The 25,906-nt window shown below is 41.2% G+C and overlaps 3 protein-coding genes across 9 annotated transcripts in view; 1 reads left to right on the forward strand and 2 right to left on the reverse strand.

The window, feature by feature from the left end:
* The window catches only part of C3H1orf105 (chromosome 3 C1orf105 homolog), a 30,314-nt gene extending 18,752 nt beyond the window's left edge, over positions 1-11,562 (reverse strand). Inside the window, exon 1 of the mRNA XM_057730055.1 lies at positions 11,355-11,562. Coding sequence (XP_057586038.1) covers positions 11,355-11,375 — 21 coding nt within the window. The 5' untranslated portion in view covers positions 11,376-11,562. The remainder of the gene's footprint in view (positions 1-11,354) is intronic.
* PIGC (phosphatidylinositol glycan anchor biosynthesis class C) lies at positions 485-3,196 on the forward strand. Of its 3 annotated transcripts, none has more exons than XM_057730051.1 (2): positions 485-631; positions 1,795-3,196. In XM_057730051.1, exon 2 carries the CDS (start codon positions 2,013-2,015, stop codon positions 2,904-2,906), a length of 894 nt encoding a protein of 297 aa, XP_057586034.1. In that variant the 5' UTR covers positions 485-631; positions 1,795-2,012; the 3' UTR covers positions 2,907-3,196. The 3 variants fall into 3 exon arrangements, with proteins under 3 accessions (XP_057586034.1, XP_057586036.1, XP_057586035.1); XM_057730053.1 differs by lacking the exon at positions 485-631 and adding an exon at positions 639-1,077; XM_057730052.1 differs by lacking the exon at positions 485-631 and adding an exon at positions 639-1,000.
* A 2,511-nt stretch (positions 11,563-14,073) lies between the features above and the next one.
* The window catches only part of DNM3 (dynamin 3), a 552,008-nt gene continuing 540,175 nt past the window's right edge, over positions 14,074-25,906 (reverse strand). For 2 of the 5 annotated variants that reach the window (XM_057725670.1, XM_057725669.1), the window contains one exon: positions 23,014-23,520. In XM_057725670.1, the coding sequence (XP_057581653.1) occupies positions 23,451-23,520 (70 nt within the window). In that variant the 3' untranslated portion in view covers positions 23,014-23,450. Of the gene's footprint in view, positions 14,253-15,373; positions 15,419-18,650; positions 22,447-23,013; positions 23,521-25,906 lie in introns of those variants that run through there. The other 3 variants (XM_057725665.1, XM_057725664.1, XM_057725667.1) reach the window with 3 other exon arrangements.

The raw sequence follows: 25,906 nt of genomic DNA on the forward strand, positions 1-25,906 counted from the left end.
GCAGCTATAGACAGCTGGATGTTAATCTTGGTTACTCCACTTCCCAACTGTGTGGCCTTGTACAAATCACAACCTCTCTGAGCCTTAGTTTTGGCTTCCATGAAAGGAGGATGATATCATCACTTGACAGGTCAATGCACAAGACAGAAAGCTTCGTGAGGGGAGGGATTTTTGTCTGTTCTGTTCACTGCTGTGTATCACTAGCACCTAAAACAGTGCTTGATACTTGTAGATATTTAGTGAACATGTGTCCAACGGATGCATGGGAAGTTCCTAGCTGAGGCCCCGACTTCATAACTGGGGTTCAGTCAAAGTAGCCGTTATAATCTCTCTTCTCCCAGCCCGGACTCTCCCCCTTGCCCTTCGGACGCCACATCCCGGGTCTCCCTGTTGAGGACGGGCTTTCCTGGCTCAGAGCGTCCTGGCATAGGAGCCGGGAGTTCCTCTGAGCGGCCAGGAGGGGGCAGCAACGCTATCGCAACCGCGCAGGCCGAGGAAGAGCACTTTAGCCGCGGAGGTTGTGGCGGCCCCGGAAGTGCTCGGCCGCCGACGCGACCCCGGCGCCCCGGATGGGGAAGGAGGCGAGCGGCCGCCCTCCCCCGGCCGCACACCCCTAGGAACTCGCGAGCAGGTGGGTTCCGAGTGGGAGTCAGTGTTTCCGGGCCTCCTCCGCCATCGCCCGCAGGCCCGAGGCTGGGTGAGGGGCGGCGGCGGGCGGGGGAGGCTCGGGAGGGGGAGTAGGGCGCCCCCGGGGACCCCCTGTCCTGACCCTGCCCGGTCCCAGCCCGGTCCCCAGCCCTGCGGGCGGGCCTTGCCCTTTTCGGCGCGTCGGACCCTCCAGCCCCCGCGGCGGCCGTGAGTTGCTCGGGCTGGGGTCCCTGCCGCAGTGAGAGGGGCTCTCAGGGTGTCTGGCTTGTGAAGCAAAACCTGTCGTGCTCTCCATGGAAGAAATAAGGTCGGGCGATAAGAATTTTCTTCGCAGACTTGCCGGATGACCTTGGTATTTCTGACTCTTAGTTTTCCCATTGTGAAAAAGAGATCCTTATCTTTGATCCTCCCGCGTTTCGCCGTTAATAAGTAGGATGATAGCTCTTTAAAGGATGTTAAGCCCAGTTAAGGGATTAAGAATCTTGAGTCCTTGGTTTTGGTTAAGTAAACTATAGAGCTCATACCTTTCTGTATTGTGAGGTTTACTTTTGTCTTCAGACAGGTAACTTTTTTCTTTTTTTAAGTAACACATGCCTTTGAGAACCCCCCCAAAAGCTTGGATCGTAGCTCTGGAAATTTGCATAAATTACAACTACAAACATGCATTGACAAAGCTAGGGTTTTTGACCGGTCTGAAGCCCATCAGTAGACCTCAGGGATATGTGAACCCCTGAGTTAAGAACTGGTTTAGAGACACAGGCTTTCGGGCAAAACTTTCATTTGAATCTGGCTCCACTATTTACCGCTGTTAACTTGAGCTAATGTTACCTAAGCACTTTGAATGTCAGCTTTTTTAGTAGTTACAGTGGGGCTGATACTAACTTGCAGGGTTGTGGAGATTACATGAAAGAAGCTACCTAAGGCTCTTAGCACCTAGTAGGCCCTCAATAAGTGGTAATTGACAAGGGATTATAATGTAACATCTGAAATGAAATTTCAGTATTTGTAATTATAAGATGGCTACTGCAGATATTTTGTTCACCCTCCAAATAAACCTCTAATAAACCAGTACATTGGTTTGATTTTTAACAGTCCTACCTTTGACCTTTGACAACTTTCACAGATTCATAGTCCCTCTTTTTGTAGGAACTTGGCTGTATTGTCCTGCCTCAGAGAACAAACTCATCTCCTGTAGGCCTAGCCTGGGTTGCTGCCTTTGAAAGCAAGGGAAGGCTGGCACAATATCAACCACAATTCAGCATGGAATTTTCAGAAAGGTCTTATTTCAAAACTTTATAAAGAACCAGAACCACATGGACTTCTACAAGGGAGATTGAACTGGCCTGCGTTTGAGCAAAAGGATAATGTGTGACCAGCCTGTAACTAACACCAAAGAGGCCAGGTGGCAGAAGATCTTGTATGAGCGACAGCCCTTTCCTGATAACTACGTGGATCAGAGGTTCCTGGAAGAGCTCCGCAAAAACATCTATGCCCGGAAATACCAGTACTGGGCTGTGGTATTTGAGTCCAGTGTGGTGATACAGCAGCTGTGCAATGTCTGTGTTTTTGTAGTTATCTGGTGGTATATGGATGAGGGTCTTCTGGCCCCCCATTGGCTTTTTGGGACCGGCCTGGCTTCTTCACTGATTGGCTATGTTTTGTTTGATCTCATTGATGGAGGTGAAGGACGGAAGAAGAGTGGGCGGACCCGGTGGGCTGACTTGAAGAGTGCCCTAGTCTTCATTACTTTCACGTATGGCTTCTCGCCAGTGCTGAAGACCCTGACAGAGTCTGTCAGCACTGACACCATCTATGCCATGTCGGTCTTCATGCTGTTAGGCCACCTCATCTTCTTTGACTATGGTGCCAATGCTGCCATTGTATCCAGCACACTGTCCTTGAACATGGCCATCTTTGCTTCCGTCTGTCTTGCCTCACGCCTGCCCCGGTCCCTGCATGCCTTCATCATGGTGACATTTGCCATCCAGATTTTTGCCCTGTGGCCCATGTTACAGAAGAAACTGAAGGCATGTACTCCCCGCAGCTATGTGGGAGTGACATTGCTGTTTGCATTTTCAGCCTTGGGGGGCCTGCTGTCCATTAGTCTTGTGGGAACCGTACTCTTTGCCCTTCTGCTGGTTTCCATCTTATTTCTCTGCCCTTTCTACCTCATTCGCCTGCAGCTTTTTAAAGAAAACATTCATGGACCTTGGGATGAGGCTGAAATCAAAGAAGACTTGTCGAGGTTCCTCAGATGAGTTGGGGACCTCCATTCTGTTACTGAGACAAGCTGATAGACCAGCCTTCCAACTAGTAGAAGATTTGAAGGCAGAGTTCCATTCTGGAAGCGACATAATGATGTGGGTGGGAGATCAGAGATCAAAAGAAAAAAGTTAACCAAAGGCTTGGGTGGTGAAGGTGCTTATCCTTTCTGTTATTTTTTCAATGAAAAAGCTTCCTGGGGCCCTCTTGAATTACTGCCTCTCATTATTCACTGTAACAAATGAAGTGATGTGGTTTCTATATATTAAAAAAAAATAACAACACATCCATCAAGTTGTCTCACGATTTTTCTGTAAGCAGAAGGCAGGCAGAAGGGACATGAAGAGAGAATGAGTATGTGTGTGCATGTAAAGTCACTTCTCTCTACCTTTTTCAGTGAACTAAATGCAAGCTCTGTTATTTATCTACAGTTCAAATCCCAGAAGCCTGGATGCTATGTCCAGTTTTGCCTGAGATCACAGAATTGGTCACTTAACCTTGACTCAGAATTTGCACTTAGTTCTTAGTGAAGCATGTGTACGACTAACTACAAGGGGAGTATGATGTGTTGTAATACACAAGCACAATGTTGGGGGACTTCAAAGAGGCTGGAGGTCAAAGCGCGCTGGAGTAATGAGATATTCATTAGAGGAGACAGCACTTGAGCTTAGTCTTAGAGGGTAGGTTGGATTCAAGCAAGCAAAAGATGGTTTTGGGGGTAAGCTGGCAAAGGCCTTCAGGAGCCAGGTCAGCAGTACATGCAGGTGAAGCTAGCATGCTTTGTGTGACTGATGGCAGCTAGAAGACTGTGGAGAGAGCATGCCCTCTCCAAAGAGGGTAACCACTACTCGGCGTGTCTTGACTGCCCAGAATTGGCTCATAATTATTATTTTGTCCACATCAGAAATAGGGCCAGGGGTTAGTGGTTGAATGTAGTAAAGAGTTGTATAAATTTTGTTTTTAAATGTTTTAATACATTTTCCGTATTTGAATCACTGTCAAGAATACTTCCTCAGTGGGATGAATTAAGGTGCCTGCGCTGTCGTGTTCAGCCCTGTCACACTGTGTAGTATCTGAATTACCCCAGGCCTGATCCTGTTCCGTCTGATGGCTGTAAAAGTTCAGTGTGGAGGAGGCAGCGGATGGGGTGTTGTGGGTTGGGTGTGAGGGGCAGCAGATTCAGAAAAGAGATGGCTGTGGGGAGAAGGTATTCCAAGCAGAGTGAACAGTGTGTGTCTCCAGGTGCACAGGGCCTGATGCATACTGGCAGGGGAGGGGAGTGCAGAACGGATGGGCTGCAGTGAGAGAGGCTGAGGTCTGGGAGTGGTGAATACCTTGAATTATTGGATCCTGGAGTCAGTGGCAAATTAAGGAGCTTTTGAGAAGGGATATAGGATTCCCACCAAACACACTTTTGTGGTGTGTGTGAGTGTGTGTTTATAAAATTGTGGTAACAGAATTTAGGCTGAACTACAGAGGCTGAGCATGGGGAGTTCTTGTAATAGTGAAAAATGAGGGTCTGGACTAAGGGTGGTGACAGTGGGCAAAGGAGGTGAGGATTCTGATTAGAGAGATTTTCAGAACTTGGTAAATTCATGTTGGATGATGGAAGGGGAAGAGAACTGGCCGGGGGCGGGAGATGGGTAGGGGAGGCTTCTGTTTTGAGTGGATTCGTCTTTCTAATAACTATACCATGAGAAAACAGAAGTGAGAACAGGTTTGAAAGTAAAGTAGATAAAATAAGAATGGGGCATGTTCAGTTTGAGGTGCCTGAGATGGTACACCCAAGCTAAGGTGTTCCATATATAGTATGTGGAGGACATTGGTTCAAAATTCTGGGCATTATCTAGGAGGTTATTGAGATCTAAACAGAATCCAGTGCTTTTGTGTTTGGAATTCTTTGTACAGAATTGGTTGCTTCACAACCAGGCTATAGTAGAATAAGAAATATATCACAGAAGGATAACTGGAATAACCAAAATGGTAGGAATCAGAGGGAAAGGAAGCTGGCTTATGAAAATGGATTAGAGAATAGAACACCACAGCCCGGAAGGAAGGCTCAAAAGAGATAGTCATTGTCTGTAAAACTATTAAGGGTGAAAGTGAATGTTATTTGCTCACCAAATCATGACGTATAGGAGGAGACACCCTTTGAAATTTGAACAGAGCAAATTTAAAACAAATGAAAAAATAATTTTATATGCATTCTACATGTAAGTCCAAGAAGTTTCACAAACCAGATATATAAATGGGTTCTAAAAATTTGGGGGAAAAAAACGCAAATAAAAAAGCCATCACTATAAGAAAGTGTTAAGAAATCCCAAGCCCTTAGTTGTTACTGCCCGAAGGTGATGAGGTTCACTTACGTACGGGATGCTTCTTTGGGTTGCTGCAGGCATAGGGATGCACGCCTACTTAACAATTAGTATGACCTAGTGTGACAGTTCTTGGGAAAGTTACTCATCAATTAAGTAGAGTAAGCCAGTCTTTTAAATTTAAAGCACACTGAAAGGGCGCAAGTAGGATACTAATGATGTAAATTTCCAGAGACTATTATTGTGTGTGTATATGGGCAGGTGGGCAAGGGTGGGGAAGGGGAGAGGGTTGGGGTAGCTTTGGAATTAAAGTCCCAACTTGTTAAATGCTTGTATAAGACGATGTATCCCTTCCTCCCAGCTCTGTTTCTTGTCGCCCTGAGTTATAAGTAAGGCTGGAGGGTAGTGGTGGCAAGGAGCGGGGAATGGGAAGGCAGTTTTCCCGTCCTTCCAAAGTGGTACCAGGGATTGTAGTTGAGGTGGAAGGATGAAGGAGAGGCAGAGCCACAGGGCAGGAGGTGTGCTTGATTTTGTGGCATGATGCGTGACTGGCATGCATCTAGGATGCTGTGCAGGGATCTGAGTGTCACCATATCACAGTGGTTCTTTGTGGCAGTCACATTGGTGTCAGTGTTATGCCTGTATGCTGTGTCAGTACTATAAACTTTCGAGTATGCTTTTGGCAGCTGGCTTAAATTATGGATTTAAGAATTCACACTGAGCATGTTCATGGACGCATATGGGGCCATCATTTACATCTTTAAGCCAAAGGCTGAAGGGCAAGAAAAACAAAAACAAACCAGCAGAGGGCATCAGTCACACAATTTTAAAATATTTCAAACCCTTTGAATGCAGGAAAACCGGGCTGGGACACAGTGCCATCTTGTGGAAGGTATTGATATTCCTTTTTATGATGAAATTCAATGTGTCTTGAATTGCATCTAGGGCCAAAGGCTAACTGGTAGGCAGTTGCTTTTAATGCTTTATCAAGTCCCTCATCATCTTCCCATCCCTTATTCTCTTCCCCCAACATCTGTTTATTAAAAAATTTATTGTCCACCTAGGCCCACCTCTACTCACTTTCTACCATTCACATTTTATGATGTTTAGCCTCAGAAATATATTTACTCAACAGATACTTACTGGATGTTAACTATATGACAGATCTGTTTGTTCTGTGTACTTGAGATACACCTACGAGTAAAATGGACAAAGTTCCTTGACCTAAGTGGAGCTTACATTCTAGCAGGAGGAAACAGACAATAAACATGAGCAGAAGGTGAATAAATGCTATTGAAAAAAGAAAAAAGTAGCAATGGTATTCAATAAGGGGGGGGGGGGTCAGGGTAGGTCTCATGGGAAAGGTACCGTTTAACCAAAGTTTGGAAGGAGGTGAGGGAATTACCCAGATCCTCAGGGGAAGAGCATTCCAGGCAGAGGCAAGAGCTGCTGCAAAGGCCCTGGAGGAAGACTGCATGGGGTGTGTTTGGGGACTAGCCAGGAGTGGCCAAGGTAGAGTGAGAAAGGAGAGCAGAAGAGGAGGCCAGAGAGGGGAAGTGGAAGGCTGGGTCACCTAGGACAATGTGGGCTATTAAAAGGACTCAGGCTTTTACTCTGAGAAGCACTGGAAGGTCTTGGAGAAAAAGAGCTACATGATTTGACATAAATTTTGACAGGCTCATTCTAGTTGCTGTGGGGCAAGTGTAGAGCAGAAGGAAGCATTAGGAGGCTTTGATATTAATCCAAGCAGGGGAGGACAGTGCCTCAGAGCAGAGTGACAACAGAGGAAGTGGTGAAAAATAGTCACATTCCAGATATAACCTGAAAGTAGAGTCAAGGACTTCGTGACATATTAGAGGTAGGGTATGAACGCAAGAGAGGAATCATAAATGACTCTTATGGTTTTGGGCCTGAGCAAATTGAAAGATGGAGATGCCATCAATTAAGATGGGGGCCCATGGGATATGGGTAAAGATTTGGGGAGCAGGATCAGGAGTTCAGCTTGGGGTATGTAGGGTATGAAATGTAGACATCCAAGCTGAAGTGTTGAGTAGGGAGTTGGAGATATGAGTTTGGATTTTAGGAGCAATGTTTGGGATGGAGATACAAATTTAAGATTTGTTGGTATATAAATGGCATTTAATGCCATGTGACTGGATGACATCCCCAAGGACGTTTATATAGACAGAGGACTAAGAAATCCAAAGTAAAAGGTTGGAGAGAAGAATAGGCAAAAAGATTTGGAAAGCATAACCACTGAGGCAGGAGGAAATTCAAGAGTTTAGAGTCCTGGAAACCAAGTGCAGATGACTCAAGGAAGAAGGGGTGATCAACTGTGATCTGATCAAAATCTGAAAAATCAAGAAAGCAAGGACTGAGCATTGACCATTGGATTTAGCAAGGAGAATGTGATTGGTATCCCTTAAGAGAACATTTTTTGTGTGGAGTGGTGGGAATAAAAAGCTATCTGAAGTGGGTTTAAGAGAGAATAAGAGAAGAGAAACTGGAGCAGCAAGTATAGGCAACTCTCTGGAAGTTTTACATCAAAGGAGAACCAGGAAATGGGACAGAAACTGGAAGGGGAGATGAGAGTAAGGAACTTTTTTAAGATGGGAGAAATGACAGCATGTTTGTATATTGATGGAAATGAAACAGTAGAAAATAACAGTTGATGTGAGAAAGGGAAGAATTAATTGCTGGGGCAATATTCTTGAGCACGTGAGAGGTGATGGGATCTATTGTATAAGTGGAGGGACTGGCTTTAGGAGGGGAAGGGATAGTTGATACATGGTAACCAGTGGGAAGGCAGAGTATATAGATACAGGTACTGGTAAGTGGGTAGATGGTTAGTGGATAGATGAGGTGATGGGAATCTTTGGAAATTCTTTTCTGATTGCTTCAATTTTCTCAAGGAAGTAGGAGACAATCAGCTGAGATGTGAGAGTAAGGGGAGAGTGGGAGAGTGAAGAGGTATGAAACAGTTCAGGACGATGGGAGAGTGAATGAACTAGGAATGCTTAGAATAATTGCCCAGCAGTAGTGAGGGCTCACTAGGGAATGGTAGTCATGAATTTAAAGTGAAGTTTGTGTGTGTGTGTGTGTGTGTGTGTGTGTGTGTGTGTGTGTGTGTGTTCCTGACCACGTACAGCTACATGAGTGCAAACTAGAGTAGACGGAGAGTTGAATTTACCCAGGGTGGTGATTAATCAGATTGAGAGAGGGCCAAGGGAGAATGGTAGACATGCATGGGCGTAATTATAATGACTGATCATGGAACTGAAGTTGGGTGAGGAGGAGAGTGAACCTCAAGAAGGGTGAAGGACAGGGAGGTGAGGGACAGGGCAAAGGTCAATGGATTGGAGCTTCAAGGGGCTTGAAAGACAGGAAGTAAAGGTCAGAGAGTAAAGAGAATTTTATGAGTAGTTGGAGTACAAGGAGTGAGTAGCTGAGGTAGTGTGGAGGGCAATGCCACTGGAGGAATGAAGTCCGAGTAAATGAGAAGTGGGGTGGGGGTGGGGTGTTGGAAGGAGTACCTACACTCAGGTGGAAATCCCCAAGAATTAATACAGGCGTGGCACTGGAAAGAGTGACAGTGAAACAGGAGCTAAACTCATCAAGAAATAAGAATGAACTGGAGGTTGGCAGATAAATGCGACAAGGATGGGTATGTGCTATAATCTGGTGCATGAGCTTCAAAGCCAAGGGTTTTAGGGAGGAAGAATGGTCTGAGAGCAAAAAAGAAAAACAAGGATACCTACCCCACTTGAGGCTCAGTAGTAAGAGGGCTGTGGGAGACAAGCACTCCCTTTTGAGAAGACTGCCTGGAAAGCAGCACCCTTAAGAGCTGTCCTGTTAGAGAAGGAAGGTGATGGACACATCCAGAGAATAGGCTGAAGATTTAGGGAAGTTTGCTGATCTTGGGCAGCAAATTATAGAGGGTACAGGGTAAATGTGTCAGAAGCTGGAGAGGGGAGAGAAGAGCACGGAATAGATACGTACTCCAATCTCCAAACAGGACAACAGTGAGTAGAGTTCTGGGGAGGAGGTTGCCCCAGCAGTCTAGGGGTTCTAGGCTGACTGACCTGGGCTGGGATAAAGAGCTATGGAAGTCCTGGCAGGTTCAGGGCAGATGATAAGGTGAGTGTTGGTGGGTAGAGCTGGGGAGATTTCTGGGACCCCCCTTTTTACCTTGGAGGACATGTGTCTTAGTGTGCAGGCATCCTCATGTCATCGTGAACATGTTTTTATTGTTCCCTAAAGGAATTCATGTGCTAATTCTCTGGGTAATGGACATATTGACGAGAGCTTTGCGGGGCTAATGACTAATTTCCTGAGAAGTGTACAAACTTCCAACAGTGCGGCAGTGCCATTTGTAGTGTTCTAGAAAGTTGGATTCTGGGGAGAGTGATCAGAGCTGAAGTGAGGGCCAGGGTTTGACCGAGGTCCTGGGAACCATCAGGGCTGAGGAGGGACGCTCCCCTGGCCACTGAGAGGGCTCTGGCGAGCTTAGCTGCACGCGAGAGGCAGAGGAGAAAGCTGAAGTTCTGTAGGAGGGAGCTAGCTTAGACCATGCTCACAGGTGCAATTAAGGTTGGCTCGTTTACCTTGGGAACAATGGTCCCCACCAGCCAAATCAAAACACCATCTGGTGCCTATTGGCACCTGGGTTTCAAACGACACCCAGGATCAGCCCGAGTGAGGTCCTGTGCCCTAAACAGATTAGCTCTCCAATCTCTTGACCATACTTTTGCTGGGTGATGCAGCACACTGACTTTCCCAGTGCTGAGGCTGAGGGATGCGGTCCCCTGGGGCCCGTGAGAGAGCCGACCTGAGGAGCTGCTTCTGCCTTCCCAAGCTCCGCTGGCGCACCGCTCACGCTGCAGGCCAGCCATGTGGCCTTGTGCAGGGCCAAAGGAACATTTGGACTCCGGTCGGTGAGCATACTGCGGGCCTCCCGCTCTTTCTAAACTGCAAAATAAACGCATCTTTAGGACCCAGGCAGCGTTTGTGTATGAGGCTGAGAGTATCTTTGTCTTTAAAAGAGAAAAAAGCAGCAGGCAGAGGGAACTATCTCCATGGATCTAACTTCTCTCCGCTGCCTCTTAAATACAGCCAACAGAGCGGAGGACTGGGGGAAGAAAAGCTAGCTAGCCCTTAAAAATCAGAAAGACTAAAAAAAAAAAAAAAAAGAAAGAAAGAAAAAAAAGAATCTGAAAGACTAGTTTTTCTATTGTGTTATATGGAGCTTCAAAAATATCCTTTGTTAGCAGCCGTTCTGAGAGGAGGGACCCACTTCAGTGACTTCTCAGTTACTGCCTTGAGGATCCTTAAGTCTCTTTGCCCCCTGGGCTTGCTAAGGCTTTCTTTACTCTGTGCCTGCTCAGGGCTCCTGTTTACAAGGATCACTGAAATTGTGAACTGTGGTGGAGAATCAAAACCTGATATGAAGTCCTGCAAAATGTGATTTGATTAAAAACGCTGAGAGCAGCAGTTTACAGTCTTGACTCATCCAACAACCTGCCACCTAATCCAATCTTAAATGTTGACAGTATTGCGATTCGACAGTAACTTGTAGTATTAAAAAAACAAACAAAAACAGGTGTATATTACAGCAGTGGAAGCAACTGGTACGTCCCTTTGAATGGGGGCCATGCCGTGGTGTGGAGGCATAAGCTCCATGTGATTTATTCAGATACAGCCTCTACGATATTACAAAGGGCTATAGAAGTTGTTGTTGTTTTTTCTTTTCCAGCAATCTTCTTTCTGTGGATGACATTCATACCTTTAAAATGGATTCACAGCTGAATCCATGGAACTGGACTAAAGATTTTAATATCGATTTTTCCGAGGTTTTTAAAAAAAAACATACTTAGTGCAGAGTTATAAAACAGATGTTGGCAAGTACACTATTTTTCAAACTCTGGGATAAAGAGGATTGAAGCGTTCAGGATCCAAACCCACTGAAGCTATTCATGTTTGTACATGAACAGCTGAGGTTATTTCCTTATCTCCTCTTGGCTTTCAACTTCTAGGATGTTTGTTGAAACACCCTTCAGTGTTTACAGACATTTATTTACTAGTGGAACTCCCTAAGGAAAGCATGGGAAGTTTTGTTTATTTTTTCCCTACCTTTAGTTCTCTTTTCTCCATTTCCTAGGTGTCCTGGGTGTTTCTAGCGGGAGACTGGGAGACTCTCCCTCCCCTTACCGCATCCAGTGGAAGACCGCCACAGGGTATCTTCTGAATCTAAAGCCTCTTTGTTAGAAGCCAAAGCAAAGTTAACAGACCAGTTCAGTTTCAATACCACTGTCTTTCTCAACCAACACTTATGTGATTTAGAGTCTTATACTATTCCATTAGAAATGAAAAGTTTGGTTTCTGATTGGCTGACACGAGTTCTATTGTTCCTTTCTTTGCCAGAGGTCAAAATCACCACATTCTGGAATGTTAGCAGGCTCTGGGTCAAGTGGATAATCTGGTTGTAGGACTCAAATAGCTGCTTCAGCATGGAAGTCAGTAACAGTTCTCCCTGGAAAAAAGGACCAAAATTTTCTCCCGATGTATGCTTCTACTGGAATTGCTTATATAGCTATTTTGTCCGCTACTTTTATCCTGTTACTTCTCAGGTGTTCCCAGTAACTAGGACATTCTTATGAATTCAAGAAATGTTTGATGCATAAATAAAGGGATAATACTTAAGAAATATTATGCTTATTAAAGATGTAATGATTTGTTTCTCTCGAAGACCCCGAGTCACCTTCAGCTCTCTATCCAATCTTGAGGGTGGAGGTGGGAGAGCTGAGGAAGGGGGTGTTAGGAAACAGAAATACTATGAACAGTAAATATGAGCAAACCTCAGCATCATTTGATTCTACTCCAGGCTGCTGCCTTCCCCCTCTCATTGGCCCCTTTTCTTCTCGCCTATGGAATGTGAGGAAGAGGCCATACCTGTTTGCTGAGGAGACCAAGTAAGGTCGCCAGGGAATCATTTCATTCTGCTACGACTTGAGCTTTACATTCTCATGGCCATCAGGTCAATCTAAGTTTTAAACTAAATGGTGTAACACACTGCGCATAAAAATAAGTTCAAAATTAAGACAAAGTGGAAAAGTACCAAACACTTAAAAAAGATGAATCGGTGAAAACCTTTCTGTTGACAACCTCTGTTTGTGTTTGGGGAGGTGGTATCATATAACCCAGGAACACTGGGTCTGTTGGGATGAGAATGCTATCAGATGAGAACACTATCCGATGAGAATACTGATTTAAAAAATCAAATGCCTGCACTGAAGGTGAAGGGAAGGGAAACAGACTGAGTGCCATGTGACATTTTGTATCAATTCAGCCACCTCCAGGTAAACTTGAGCTTCTGCTGATCCTCTGCTTTGGTGCCTTTGAGTTTCCTTAGCCAGGAGCACTTCTAACTCGCAGTCACTGGACCTGGGATGCAAGTACACATTGATGTAACATGCCATGTGAAAATTTTCACCTGAGAAATAAACAGGTTTTGCATTTTGGGGAGGAAAACATAGTCCTTAAAAAAGATTTTTTACAGCCCAGAGAAAGGGCACTGGTAGTGAGGGTCGCCACTACCACTTGTCGAACTGAGGTTCCTGCCCACGTCTTCCATGCTGCATCTCTTTGCCAGGGCTTCTCTAGGTCAGCCAGGAAGTGAGTGGAACACCAAGTCCTGATCAACAGTACTTTACTTTCCTGTCCTATAGTTTTTTTCTTCACATGCTGAAGTGAGGCACATTCAGAAGTGATCTCATCTGAGAGAAGATCCTTTAAAATTCTAATTTAAACCAAGTAAATCTTCAAAATGAAAACTCTGAATTAAATCTCAAACTTTTAGGAAAGTTTCAGACCACATATTTGGCAGGATGGACTACATTACCTTTATAATAAACATTTTATTTGGATAAATCTTTGGGATTTGTTTTTAATGATAGCTTAAAATTTCAGTGTTGGAATTATCATTCAAGGATTAAGGTATAAAAAAGTTCTCTTTTCCCAAAAACTCATATAGATTCTATTCTTCCAGCACTTTGCTGACATCATTAATAATCTTCTCAGGGGAAGGGTGGGGGGAAGGGATAGTCAGGGAGTTTGGGATCGGCAAGTACACACTGCTATATTTAAAATGGATCACCAACAGGGACCTACTGTACAGCACAGGGAACTCTGCTCAATGTTATGTGGCAGCCTGGATGAGAGGGGAGTTTGGGGGAGAATGGATACATGGCTGAGTCTGTTTCCTGTGCCTCTGAAAGTATTGCAACATTGTTAATCAGCTAGACTCCAATATAAAATAAAAAGTTTAAAAAAAATCTTCTCAAGGTGGCAACATTTCCTTGCCTTGTACTTTTATTCAAATGATGTTTTTTTTTTCCCCCTGAATTTGCCAAATAGAATGTATGAGATTTATGTTTCACATAATAATTTCTCCCATAATCTTACATAGTTTATCTCCATAATCTTACATATTTTATCTCGTAGAAAAATAATGAAAATAGGAAAAAAAAAGTCTTGGTGCAATAATAATTATTAATGGGATTCCTAGGGGCAGACTGAAATGATTCAGTCCTCTGTGTCTTTTCTAGATACCCAGGATTTTTACTTCATATTTCACTCTTCTATTGGATAGACATTTCAACTGAAGATAATTATTCTCCACCAAATAGCATCCCAAATCACATTTTAAGAACTTAAATTCATTCATTTTCAATTTAGATACCTTAAAAGCTCAAATTATATATTTTTCACCTTACCTGGTTTTAGTTGAAACAAACTCCTATTTTAACTTGGATCTTCTTTAGAAAAAGAAACAGAACACATTTCATTTTTTATATAGAATAAACTTTTTTTTATTATAGACATGGATCAAAAATAAAAGTTTTTATGTACATATGACATATAGTGCAAATGAAGGGCTTTTAAATACCATGATGGACATGTTGTCGGAAACAAAAGGAGATGAATGATGGGGGTTAGCACGGTCGTCCAGGAACGGCAGGAGGGGGTCGCCTAGTGAAAACAAAACAAAAAAGAAAAAGAAAAAGAAAAACACAGATGCAGAGGAAGAAAACAATGTTTAAATTAGAAAACAAATCCAAATAAGAGCATGCAAAAATATCCCACAAAAATCAAATTCAAATCAGACAAAAAACATGCAGGCGTGCAGGAGAAATGAGAGAAGATCACATGGCATAGAAGCAGCTCCTAGGATGTTTCCTGGCTTCCACCCGTGTGCTAGGTATGAGCCATTTGAGCCCCCTCCAAAACCTTGTTAATTTGTACCATGAAATGATAAATCCATGCAATCATATTCAGGAGAACTGGGAACAGTATCAGAGCTACATACCTTTATAACTTTGAGTGTTTGTTTCCCAGCCCTGATTTTGTGACAGTCAGTTATTTCCAAAGATTTCAGTAAAGGTTGTGAAATCTCCATAGAGGGAGAGGGAGTTGATATAGAAATATGACAGGTGAAAATTTTTTTTAAGATGAGGGAAAACAGAAGTTGGCAACAGATCAAATGGGCAATGTATTCACAATGCAGACAATATCAGGGGTCCATCTTGGAGAAAAGGATTTGTAAATAAGAATTTCCTCCAGGTGAAAATCCTGATGTGATAGCTTTTCCAGGCCCAGGCAAACTATGAGGCTACGTCTGGGTCCATGGGGACCCCAGGATTTTGTAAACATTTCCCTCTGTCTCAGAGTTAGGTGCAACTGAAGTTCTGATTTATTCTCAACTGGGTCCAGGGTAAATGGAATTGGGTTTGCTGGCTCTTTCTCCATATCCCTAGCCTGGCTTGCATCCTGTCAGGCTCACTGGTCGTGAAAGAAGGGTCCAGGGTCGTGCTTCGTTTTGACATCAGCCTCTCTGGATGATGGGCTGCTAAGGCAGATATGGTAAATGCTACAATGGCAATGGACAGCTCTGTAAGTAGGAAAACAGCAGGCCCAGTGACGCTTTCCCATGGGTTTCCAGCAGAAGTCTACATTTAATTTCCTCTTTCTAACCCAGCTGCTAATGAGCTAAACATTATGGCAAGCCATAGAACTGCGAGGTTAGTTCAGTACCCTACTCCCTGTGGGACTTCTTTTTAGCTACTCATCCAGGTGTTCAGCAACATACTCACTTCCATCTTACTTCTGTAACACTTCAGTGAGTGGAGCAATGAAGTCTACAAAAAAACAAAAACAAAAACAAACTTCTTTTTCATCTTCTATGAGATGTTAATGGAGCCAAACTAACCGGGCTATTTCTGAGTAGTGGCAAAAAAAACAATTTTACCTTCCCCAAAGTCCGAGACCAATTTTTCTTTGGTCCAATTTAAGCTGGCTGCACTTAGGGAGGCCTCCCATCCATTTAAATGATGAAGAACTTGTTATTGGTCCATAACCTTTCAACTGCGGGGGGGTCTGCAAGCCTTTCCCTTTAGAGATGCAGGTAATGGTTATCCCTGGTGTTTTCATGAAGAAAGTGTAATTAAATTCCTGTCAGGCTCAAAGAGATTTATCACCTGCCCAGCAAACAGAAACTATTTTGGGGTTCTGAAGGGGCTTTAGAACACTTTAATTACCTCAGCAGGGTGGGGAGGTGAGCCATTAGACTGAACAGCAAGTCCACAGTGCTAGAGGCACATTTTGTCAGCATGTGCCAAAGCGCTTTCCTGTTGGAGCCAGTTTGGTGTTCTAGTCCAGAAACAGGATCAGAAACTTTATGTCTTGGAATATATTTCACGGACAGCTAGAATATTTGCTTCAAACATCACAGTGACATTTATCCCCTTAGCTCTTTCCTTTCCCTCTTCACTCATCCTGTATCTAACTTTCCTCTCGTTGCCAAAAAAGCATTGTTGGCGATGACACCACGCAGTGGCTCTGAGTTATTTCTTATTTATGGATCTTGACCGTTTGGGTTTTTACTATTTCTTTTCCAGAATTTTCTATATTACTTAACGCAATGCTGAAGTGCTTGAAGGCACATGCTGAGGATACTGGAGCTTTTTACGTGAAGGGCTTACGAAGTTACCTTATACTGTTGCCGCTTCTAACATGAAACATGAACTACTGAGTTTGGAACACTGAGTTGGGATACTGAGCTGCTAACACATGTTAAAGCTCATCATACTAGCATTCACCGGAAATGCAGATTCCACCTACTCAAGATTATAATTTCAGGTTATACCTCCTTAAGCTTTCTGAAGAAGAACTTCAGAGAATCGTTTGGCCAAAACAGGAAGGTAAGGTGGCAGGAAAAGCTGTGTGTGGAACAGGGGCATAATTCATATGTAAAAGACTCCATTATGAATAAGAATGATGAATTACCTACACTCTCTTGGATCTACCTCAACACTGCAATCTGTTCTTATGGGGACATTCCTCTGGCAAGAGCCCTGGGAAGGCCCTCCTTATAACTTTTTTCTTTTTCTGTTACAACCTCACAAAACATTCCCTGACTGTTTTCCTTGCCCATCACTTAGATAACTTAATATCCCGGAGCAGTGGGTGAGCCTGAGGGCTTGGGAAAGTGAGACAAGAAAGGCAGTAAGAATAAGTGTTCTTCTCAACACTTTCCTGCTGATCTTCACTTTTAGGTCAACCTAGATCCCTCCCTTTACAAGAATACAATGGGGGTGATGTAATTAATTTGGAGAGTGGGAGAGAAAAGGTAGTATTGAAAATGATCTGAGTCCTCCACAAGGCTCCCCTAGGACTCACTGCATGTCTGTCTGTCTGCTTTCGTGCCTCCTGTTCCTTTGTGACCTACCTCCGTGGATCTCCCCAAGCATCAGAGCTCCAGGAGGATGGTCCTCAGTTGCGAGCTCCAGTTGCTATGACATTTGATTTTATCACCCAACTTTGTGTTAGTGACAGTCTGTACTGTGATAATCTCACTCAGTGCCTTTCCCCTCTGGCCTAAAGCTGCTAAAGCACTGTTTCCTAAGGCATGTAGCTCAGAACACTAGCCCTGTGAGACGCTCTATGAACAAAGCATCGATGGTCAAATAAATCTGAGAAACATGGAGACACTAGCTCTGCCATCTGATATTAAAGGTTCTGTAGTCTTCCAGTAGAGCAACATTTAATTTTTCGTCATCATTTCCCAAGTATATTTAATCAAGAAATCCTTGGGGTGTGTGTGTGTGTGTGTGTGTGTAAAACATTAAAATCTCATGGAGTGGACTTTGGGAAACTCCAAATTAAGGTTGTAGTTTTAACCAACACTCTTGCATGTACTCTAGTATCAGTCTGCCTCAGTGTGAGAGAACACCAAGAAATGGTCTTAAGAGTGGCAATGCCAGGTGTGGGATGAAATTAGTACTTCTCAGTATGAAATTTAAAGACTCCAGCAGAAAAAGAAGAATCTTGAAAACTGAGCAGATATTTACATTGATGTCAGAACTATTTTAAAATGCAAATTTAAAATGCACTTTTGGAAATTTGCCAAATAGTTACAATAAGGTCCTTTGGTTTTGGTACTTTCTATTAGGAACTATTCTGAATACAGAATCATGCAGTAAGACATACACTCACAACACTGCACAGCATGATTGGCATCCTGACTCTTTCTTCCATTAAAAAGCTTTCTTTGAAGAGATTGATGGGTCCACGGATGGAAGAGGTAGAGACAGGAGAAAGAAATTACAACAGAAAGTGTGAATTAACCCAACAGTCTTTCCAATTCATCTTTTCACAAAGAGCATATCCTGAATACAGAGGGAAAGTAAACCAACATTTCTCCCCTTCCACTCCCTTCTTGTCTTCTGCTTTTATACGGCACAATCTGAATCTATGCATGTTGATACGGGACCTATCGTCAAAACTCTTATAACAAGGAATCTTTCTCCATTCTCTGGAAACTCAGGATAAGGATGTGTGTAACTACTGAACACTCTTCCATTCTCTTAATGTTGGGGAAACTGAAAGGGGTAACTTCTCCCCTCAATGCCCAATGAATAAACAATGGAGGTCAACTGTTGAGTCTTCCTTTCTGTAAGAAATGCCTCCTGTAGACCTAACATTTGGGCAGAGTATTCTTCCTCCTTCTATTTCCTAGTTTTTCAGGATCACTTGCTTTTCAATAGCAAAATGTCACAGTGCTTCTTGGCAAGTGTCACTTTGCACCCTCCAGCTGCCTAAGGTTTGTGTTCTTCTTTAACCTGGTACAACAATGACTTCAGATCAGGAATAAAACATTTCCCACTCTCCTGCTTTGATTTGTCCAATTTGCTCCCTTTAAAAATTTCACCCTTCCCCAAATTAATGATAGTAATGCCAAATGCTATCATTCTCCACATTGGTAACTGTGGGCCAATTGGATCAAAAGAGTTATAAATATTTACAAGTCTCAGATCTTACTGATAAGCATAGACATGACTCAAATATATACAAGAATGAGGAAGGGGGAAGTCCTTCAAATGTCATTTATTTCAAGTTCAGAAATACAGCTTCACATTTTCACAATAGGTACACGTGACCTTCAAGAATGATACAGGCTTTAGGAGCTTGCTTCAAAAATTCCATTCACAGAGTCCATCCATATATCAGCATTAAGAAATCCTGAAAGTGCCAAGAGGACAGCGGAAAGTATTCTGGCTCAAATTAATTAAAGAATCAACAGAGAAGGTAAGATTTTGCTTCTGTACATTGCTTCTTAATATAAAAAAGCAAAAGAGGAGTTTAATTCAGAAAAGGGAGAGAAAAGAAACATAGGTAAGCAAAACAAAGGCTGTACATGTGAAATTAAACACAAATCAAGTAATGGTGGAATTTCTGATTGGAAGGAATCATTTTTATCAAACTGGCAACAGACAATGCAAGAGATTAGACAGTAATTTTATCATAATTTAAAAAACATTATAGTAAGGAATTTGAGGGTAAAAATTAAAAAGAAATAAAGCCTTGAGCTGAGCCATGTGTGAAACCTCAGACCAGAGAGTCTCACCAATATACCAGTATGAACAGGTCTTAAGACAAACAGGAGACTCTTCCTTGAGTTTCCTCTTTCTTGCTCTCATACGTACATACATTCTTACACATATATACAAATAGCAATGCATATACTATATATGCTTCAAAATACTCTTAAAATTTCACAATATAGCATACCACATAATGTTAAACATACCAATTAGACAGGATGACTGAAGATTATCTAGAAGACACACGAGCTTTTAAGAAGGGAATGAAGGATCAAGTGAACTAATAATTGATTCTCGGAAACCATCTAGCTTCATTCACATTAAGCTCTGAGCTCACAGCTTGCAGTCCTCTTGGTGAAATGATATAAAACTCATGGCTTGAGTCTCAAATATTTTCTTTCATCGAGTTCCATAGTTCAGGGACCTACTATTTAAGTTTTATTCTCAACGTTAAGGAGATTCCTGTCAATTTCAAATAATTATATTGTTTGACAAATGAAAAATGTTTACCTGAAAAAGTGGATGGATGACCTGCCTCTGAGGTATTACGTAACTTCTTCCTTGCATTTTAGGCAAATTTACTCAAAAACATCCATCACTTATATTATACTGCTATATCTCTCTACTTTATTTTTTGACATTTACCACAGAGAAAAAAAATGACTATGTAGACCAACTTAGCTTTTTTAAGATTCAGCTCAGCAATCTAAGAATAATTTATAATTCTAATCAGAGAGTTTAAAGGTAGGTTTCTGGATCTTAAACTGACTATGAGCTAGCTATATTGGCAAAGATAATTTCTTCTTTGATAGCAATGCTGTGAATTTAGATGTAAATGCCTGTAGATGTTACTCTATCAAGTTGTCATGGAAATTCTGAGTCTTGTGCCTCTCAGAATGAATACAATCTGGAGAAAATTTTGTACACCTCAGGTATGTTATGAGAAATGAACCACTTTTATCACATATTATGGCAAATACTCTAAAGCTAACTCTTGTATTAGCACAGTTTAAAAAATATACTCACACATATGAAGCACATGTATACATATTTACACCCATACATATACACATATATACAATCACACTCATGCTCATGGCATTTTAACAAGTGATTTTAAACCTACTTACTCAAAGGGGCACAAAATACATGTACCTACACAAACAAATTTACTATGTATATGCTGTATACACAGAGACACATGCATAGAAAATGTGTGTACACAGAAAACATCAACATTTATCACATACTGGTATTAGGTCCCATTTCATAGTTGAGAATTATGGCTACAGTCTATACTAAAAAGTTGTAAAATGAATCTATATGACTACTCTTTAATTCTAAGGTCAGAAGGCTTATAGTTATATCACAGGAACTTGGTTTTATTATAATGTTTTGGAATAGAGTGTTTGTATTTGAACAAGTAGGCAATTTGCTACCTAAACAGACCCTACTGCTCATCTATGTTACAAAACACAGCTAAAAGCAATAATCAGAGGAGTAATCTTGGTAGATGATTTCTGGAAATGCAATATATCTGTTCTAAATCAATACTATTTCAAACATCTGTCCACAATTGAGTAAATGGCTATTCCAATTAGTCAATAAGCATGCAAGATTTAGCATGGGACAACAAAATAGATTTACCCATCAAATGAACATATACAGTTTATTTTTCCAAATCCTAAAAACACGGTATGTTTTATTATACTAGACATGATGGAGCTACATCTGTTGTGTAGACAACATCAGAGCAATCAGGAGGAAGTTACACAAAAGATCTGAAGTGTATGGGAAACACTTAGAAAGCTCATTAAGTGACATTAAGGCCTGATATGAACGCTGTACTTCAAACTCTGCACACCCTAGAGCTTCTGACTTCATTTACATTGACATCTCCTTTTAGCAGGATGCAAACCCTTTGAGAAATGGGATTTATACTAATCATATGACACAGTACTGCAGTAAACTGAAAATATCCTGCAACACGACTGCTGACATCCCAGGGGAGGCTGGATTCTATTAGAAAAAACTTAGAAGTAAAATAAAACAAAAATATACACACAAGAAGAGACAATTGGGACAGTGAAACTGTGGGGTTATAATCTGAGAGCAAAAGCCAAAGGTGACAAATGCCATTGTTTACGACACATAAAATCAGTGCAAAGAAACTTGGAAAAAAATTTCCAATTTTCTTTGACATGGTTTGTGCTGATCTAAGAACACATCAGTGGTTATCCACAATATTTTCCTGTAACCAAAGGAAATTTTTGAAATACAGCAAAACGCAAAACCACATATAGCACAAAGCCAAACCCTAAAGTATATAATCTGTTAGATGCCTATTTTAGAGAATTCAAAGGAAGAAGCAAAGGGAATCCTAAAAAGAGGAAATTTTGTGAAAAGATCTCACTGTAGACTATTCATTTTACTATGGATGCTTCCATAGTTTTTACTTAGCATATTTCCACTTAGCTGCAACACTATTTTAAAAATACAGTGTGTATCTTGCACACCTGTTCCATTCACAAAGAGTTAATTTTTCCCATGAGGAAAAAAAAGATGCGAGAAGATTTAGGGTGGTGATTTAGGGTGGCGTTCTTTATATAATCACTTGTAATTTAAAAGTTGAAATGCCCTTTTTTGTAAATCTTGTATTCTCTGAGTTTTGCCTATGTGGGCTAGTTTTAACCCTTTAGAATAAGTTCAAAACAATGCCATTCAACTTGGCAAGTTCTCTTTTTAATAACGGTTAAAAGTTTTTACTTCATACTTTATGGGTGTCTGCTTTGGGTATAAACTACACAGGAAATTAAAGTTAACATACAAATCATGTTTGCTGCTTTCAAAGGGAGACATTTCAGTTGGTTAAACCTGATTTACTTCTGTAGAATATGAAATGGTGTCGTGGGACGCAACTATGCAGTGAATACTTGGTCTGCTGTCTGGGAACAGTTAGCAGACAAAATTCCAGTTGGCTTCTGGCTGTTTCCTATGTGCTAATCATCTAGTCCTAGGTAGTCCAAAAGTCAGCCTCAAGACTGAACTATTAACCCCCAGGCTAAGCTGCTCTTATAAATTTTAGAATGTTAGAATTTGCCAATTTGCTTTAAAACTTGATGTCTTAATACTATTTTCTCGAATGACCTGGAAAGAGACTGATGTTGTCCATCCGTAGGAGTGTGAGCTCTGCTCTTAAACCAGGGCATATTTTCTTTCTATTCCAGGTCCCATTCTTTAAATATGGCTATCCCATAGTAAGGCTCAGGATTTATCAGGAAAGCCTAGAACAGATAAAAAGTTATGTTAAATTGTTTTAAGGGTAGGCTAAATTTTTACATTAGGGAATTACATATTAGCATGGAAAGGGAGACATAGTTTTGCACTAACTAAATCAACTGAAATTAGTGTCAGTGTAATTAGCCACACTTAAAATTAGATCATTATAAAAAATTAAATATTTTCCATGTCAGCCTTCACTATAACCTATGAGGAGGTAAGTATATAAGTGAATAAAGATATTACATTTGTCCAGACACTTCTAGAGATGTGATATTTTGCTTCTTCCTTGAACTCTGAAACTAACTAGCCAAATTTACTGACTACCAATAAACAAGCTTTAATTCACTGCTGAATATGCTTCTAGCATGAAGCAAAACACATTGGCATGAGAAGCCCTCTAGAGCAAGCAATGCATTAACTCTTCCTTTGCAAACTACCTCGTGCTTCTGGAAAAGTTTTATTTTTAAGGAATCCTAATTTTTAAAAAATCACTTCTTAGCAGTTTTATGAAATAAAGAGGAAGGAGAAAGGATCTAAACATGTAATCATGGAGTAGGCGGAAACATTTATAATAGACAACATAATTTCCGTCAGTCAAAACAGAATGTGGGAAAATATGTATCATTTAGGTCTAAGCCCACCTTCTCTTATCTCTTAAGAATTATGCTGAATGGGCTCTCTGGTAGGTAACCTGGGAAAGTTGTCACAGCAATTCCAAATATATGCCAGGATAGGCCAGTGGTCCACAAAGTAGAGGGCTACTATACAATCTACTTAGGTCGATACAACATAGAAAGCCTCAAAGAGTCAGCAGTTTTCAAGAGTCAAACTCCAGAAGTCTGACATACCATAAGCAACGAAGGTGAGTGATGAATGCATTAGTAAAACTGGTTACTTGCCTACCGACGTCCACACATGCGACTACGCGTGATTTACGGCAACGGTTATCAAATATTTTGCTTTCGCATAATTCATTAGCAATTAATTGCCATGCCAGACACTTTGCTTAGTCTAACAGGGAGGATTCTAGTGGACGGATTATAGTGGGACGAGTTGGTGATGGGGGTGGTCTCCGGCTAGAAAGAGAGAAAGAGACAGGTAAAGAAACAAGTAGAATATCTGGCAGAAGGGTATCCCAAAGCCGCTGAGAAAGAGCCCCCACGCGCATGCGCATGCATAGACAGGCCAGCGGGAGTGGCTGCCACCTGTGATAATTTTATACCATCACCTTGCATACACCCAGCTTTTCAACAAAAATGAGGTATTTTTTCACATACAAATCTTGCTAAAAACTGAAGTCGTCCCTCCCAATATTAATCAAAATATTAAATCATGTAAAAGCCATCTGAAACGCTGCATATTTCTTAGCCAATAGAGTAGGAAGTATACGATGAAGTACACTACGGATGAAGGATACCAGCCCATAGAGTATGAAGTATACTATACCATACTATGTTATGCCCACTCCAGGAACTAATAAGGTATTTAGGCCTCCGAGATCGATGAGGTTTGAATTTTTATTTCCCTTTATGTAATATTCTTCCTATTTTTTCTCCCTGCCTGGGTGTTAATGATCACTTCTCATTGCCTTTAGCAGTAGCTTTCTCCAATTTATTCTGTATTTTACTTCTAATTTGCTGGGCACTAGAAAATCAGAAAAATCAAGGTTTTTCACGTTCTCTACCATAAGTGTAAACAGGCTCAGGGTGTGTGCCTGAGCAAACTGCATGAGCTCTGGCTCCTGTTTTGGGTCCTAAAAGTTTTATTCTTAGCAACAGTATTGCTCACTTTCTGGTTGGTGATGGTGTTTCTAATAGCTGAGGTTGCTGAATAAACAAACTCCAGATAATAAAATATTACTGTATCTGAGAACCTCAGCTTTACCAACTAATACTCTTTATTCCCTGAACCCATACATTTATTTCCTAAATGTATTAATAAGCTTTTTGTGTATGTACTTGACCTTGTATGCCATATCTCGGAGAGTAATGTTTGCAGCCAACAAAATTCAACAAATTCTGCAAATTGAAACCTTTCTTCTTGATAAAACTCTCCCATTGATTTTTTTCAGAAATACCCCTTCTGGAATTACAGTCATGTCATGGAATGTTCCCCTGTATTGGACACAGTAAATTGATCAAATCAAACATTCTTTCTCAGGATGGAGTGAAGTTAGAAAAGTTTAAGAAAATGGTTACGAAATGTTAAAAAATTACAAAGCTATAAGATAAAATTAGATAGTCAAGAAAAAATCAAAGCAAAAGATATTGTTGATTAACGGTAAAGATACTGACCACTTAAGCACAAACTCATAGATCTTAGTAGAGTTTCTTTTGCCTCCTGTACTTTGAAAAATGTCCAAGAGGCTTTAGAGGAAAGGTTTCCTTGGGAAGGTGCATTCCAGTTTAACCTCTTACACTAAGTCTTATTACTAAGCAAGCACTCATTTTTTGAAAGTGTAATTAGAGATACTTTATAGGCATAGCTACGAAACTAAACCAATCCCTACTAGCTGTTTCAATTAAGTAAACAAGTAAGTCCTTTTCCTGTAGAAAGGTTACCACTTCCATGACCACCTGAAATGTTTTGGCAATTTCCTGCTGGGAAAAATTCTCCCATAATTTCCTTTTCACTTGTGACCATGCAAAAACACCTGCCCTTTCACTAGTATCCTGCTCATTTTCATTTGAAATGACCATATTTGTTTAACTTATGTCCTGGATTTGAACCTATATCGTTTTCTCCTTTGGTGTGAAGTTTCCAGAGGCCAGAGGTCATGTCCACTTGAGTTGTTTCATAGAGTATTTAGCATGGTGTTGCCTTCAACTACGTTCTCAGTGTTCTTTTATCTGCTGGAACTGCTATTCCTCCCTCAAAACTCACTTTGGTGAAGTCTTCTCTGACCTTCCTTTCCCTATCTTGATGCTTCTGTAGCATTTCAACATATTTCTAGAATTAGGTTTATATGTTTATTGCCATTGATGAGAAATGCTCTATGTTCCTACTCATCTTCATTTTCTTGTGGTGTCTAGCTCAGTGCTTGTCATTCAGCCACTGAATGTTTGACAAATGAATAAATGAAAGTTATTCCTAGAAGTAAGAAACAACTTATGAATACTTGTGATAGCCATTGATCTTTACATTATACTAAGGTTTTTGTTTTTTTTTTTTTTTAAGTAAATCATTGCTTTTGCCAAAAAAAAAAAAAAAAAGCTACAATGGCATGTAGGATTTAGACTCTTGGAAACTCTATCTACAGGGTATTTGACTGCTCAGTAGTTTATTAGATGTTTGGAATAAATACTAAATCATAGGCCCTTCCTCAGGGAGTTTGACAATTAGTCACATAACCTATAGAAATATTTTCTTAGCTGAGTTGGCCAGAATTTGAACTTGAAAATGGGAAACTCTAGCAGAAGGCGCAATAATGAGATGGACTTAGGGGATTTTATTTGAAAACAG

This window comes from Hippopotamus amphibius, chromosome 3 (genome assembly GCF_030028045.1).
Source record: "Hippopotamus amphibius kiboko isolate mHipAmp2 chromosome 3, mHipAmp2.hap2, whole genome shotgun sequence".
NCBI lineage: Eukaryota > Metazoa > Chordata > Mammalia > Artiodactyla > Hippopotamidae > Hippopotamus > Hippopotamus amphibius.

Excerpts from the sequence above, each read along its gene's own strand:
- PIGC (XM_057730051.1), top strand. The coding sequence starts at position 2,013 with ATGTGTGACCAGCCTGTAACTAACACCAAAGAGGCCAGGTGGCAGAAG.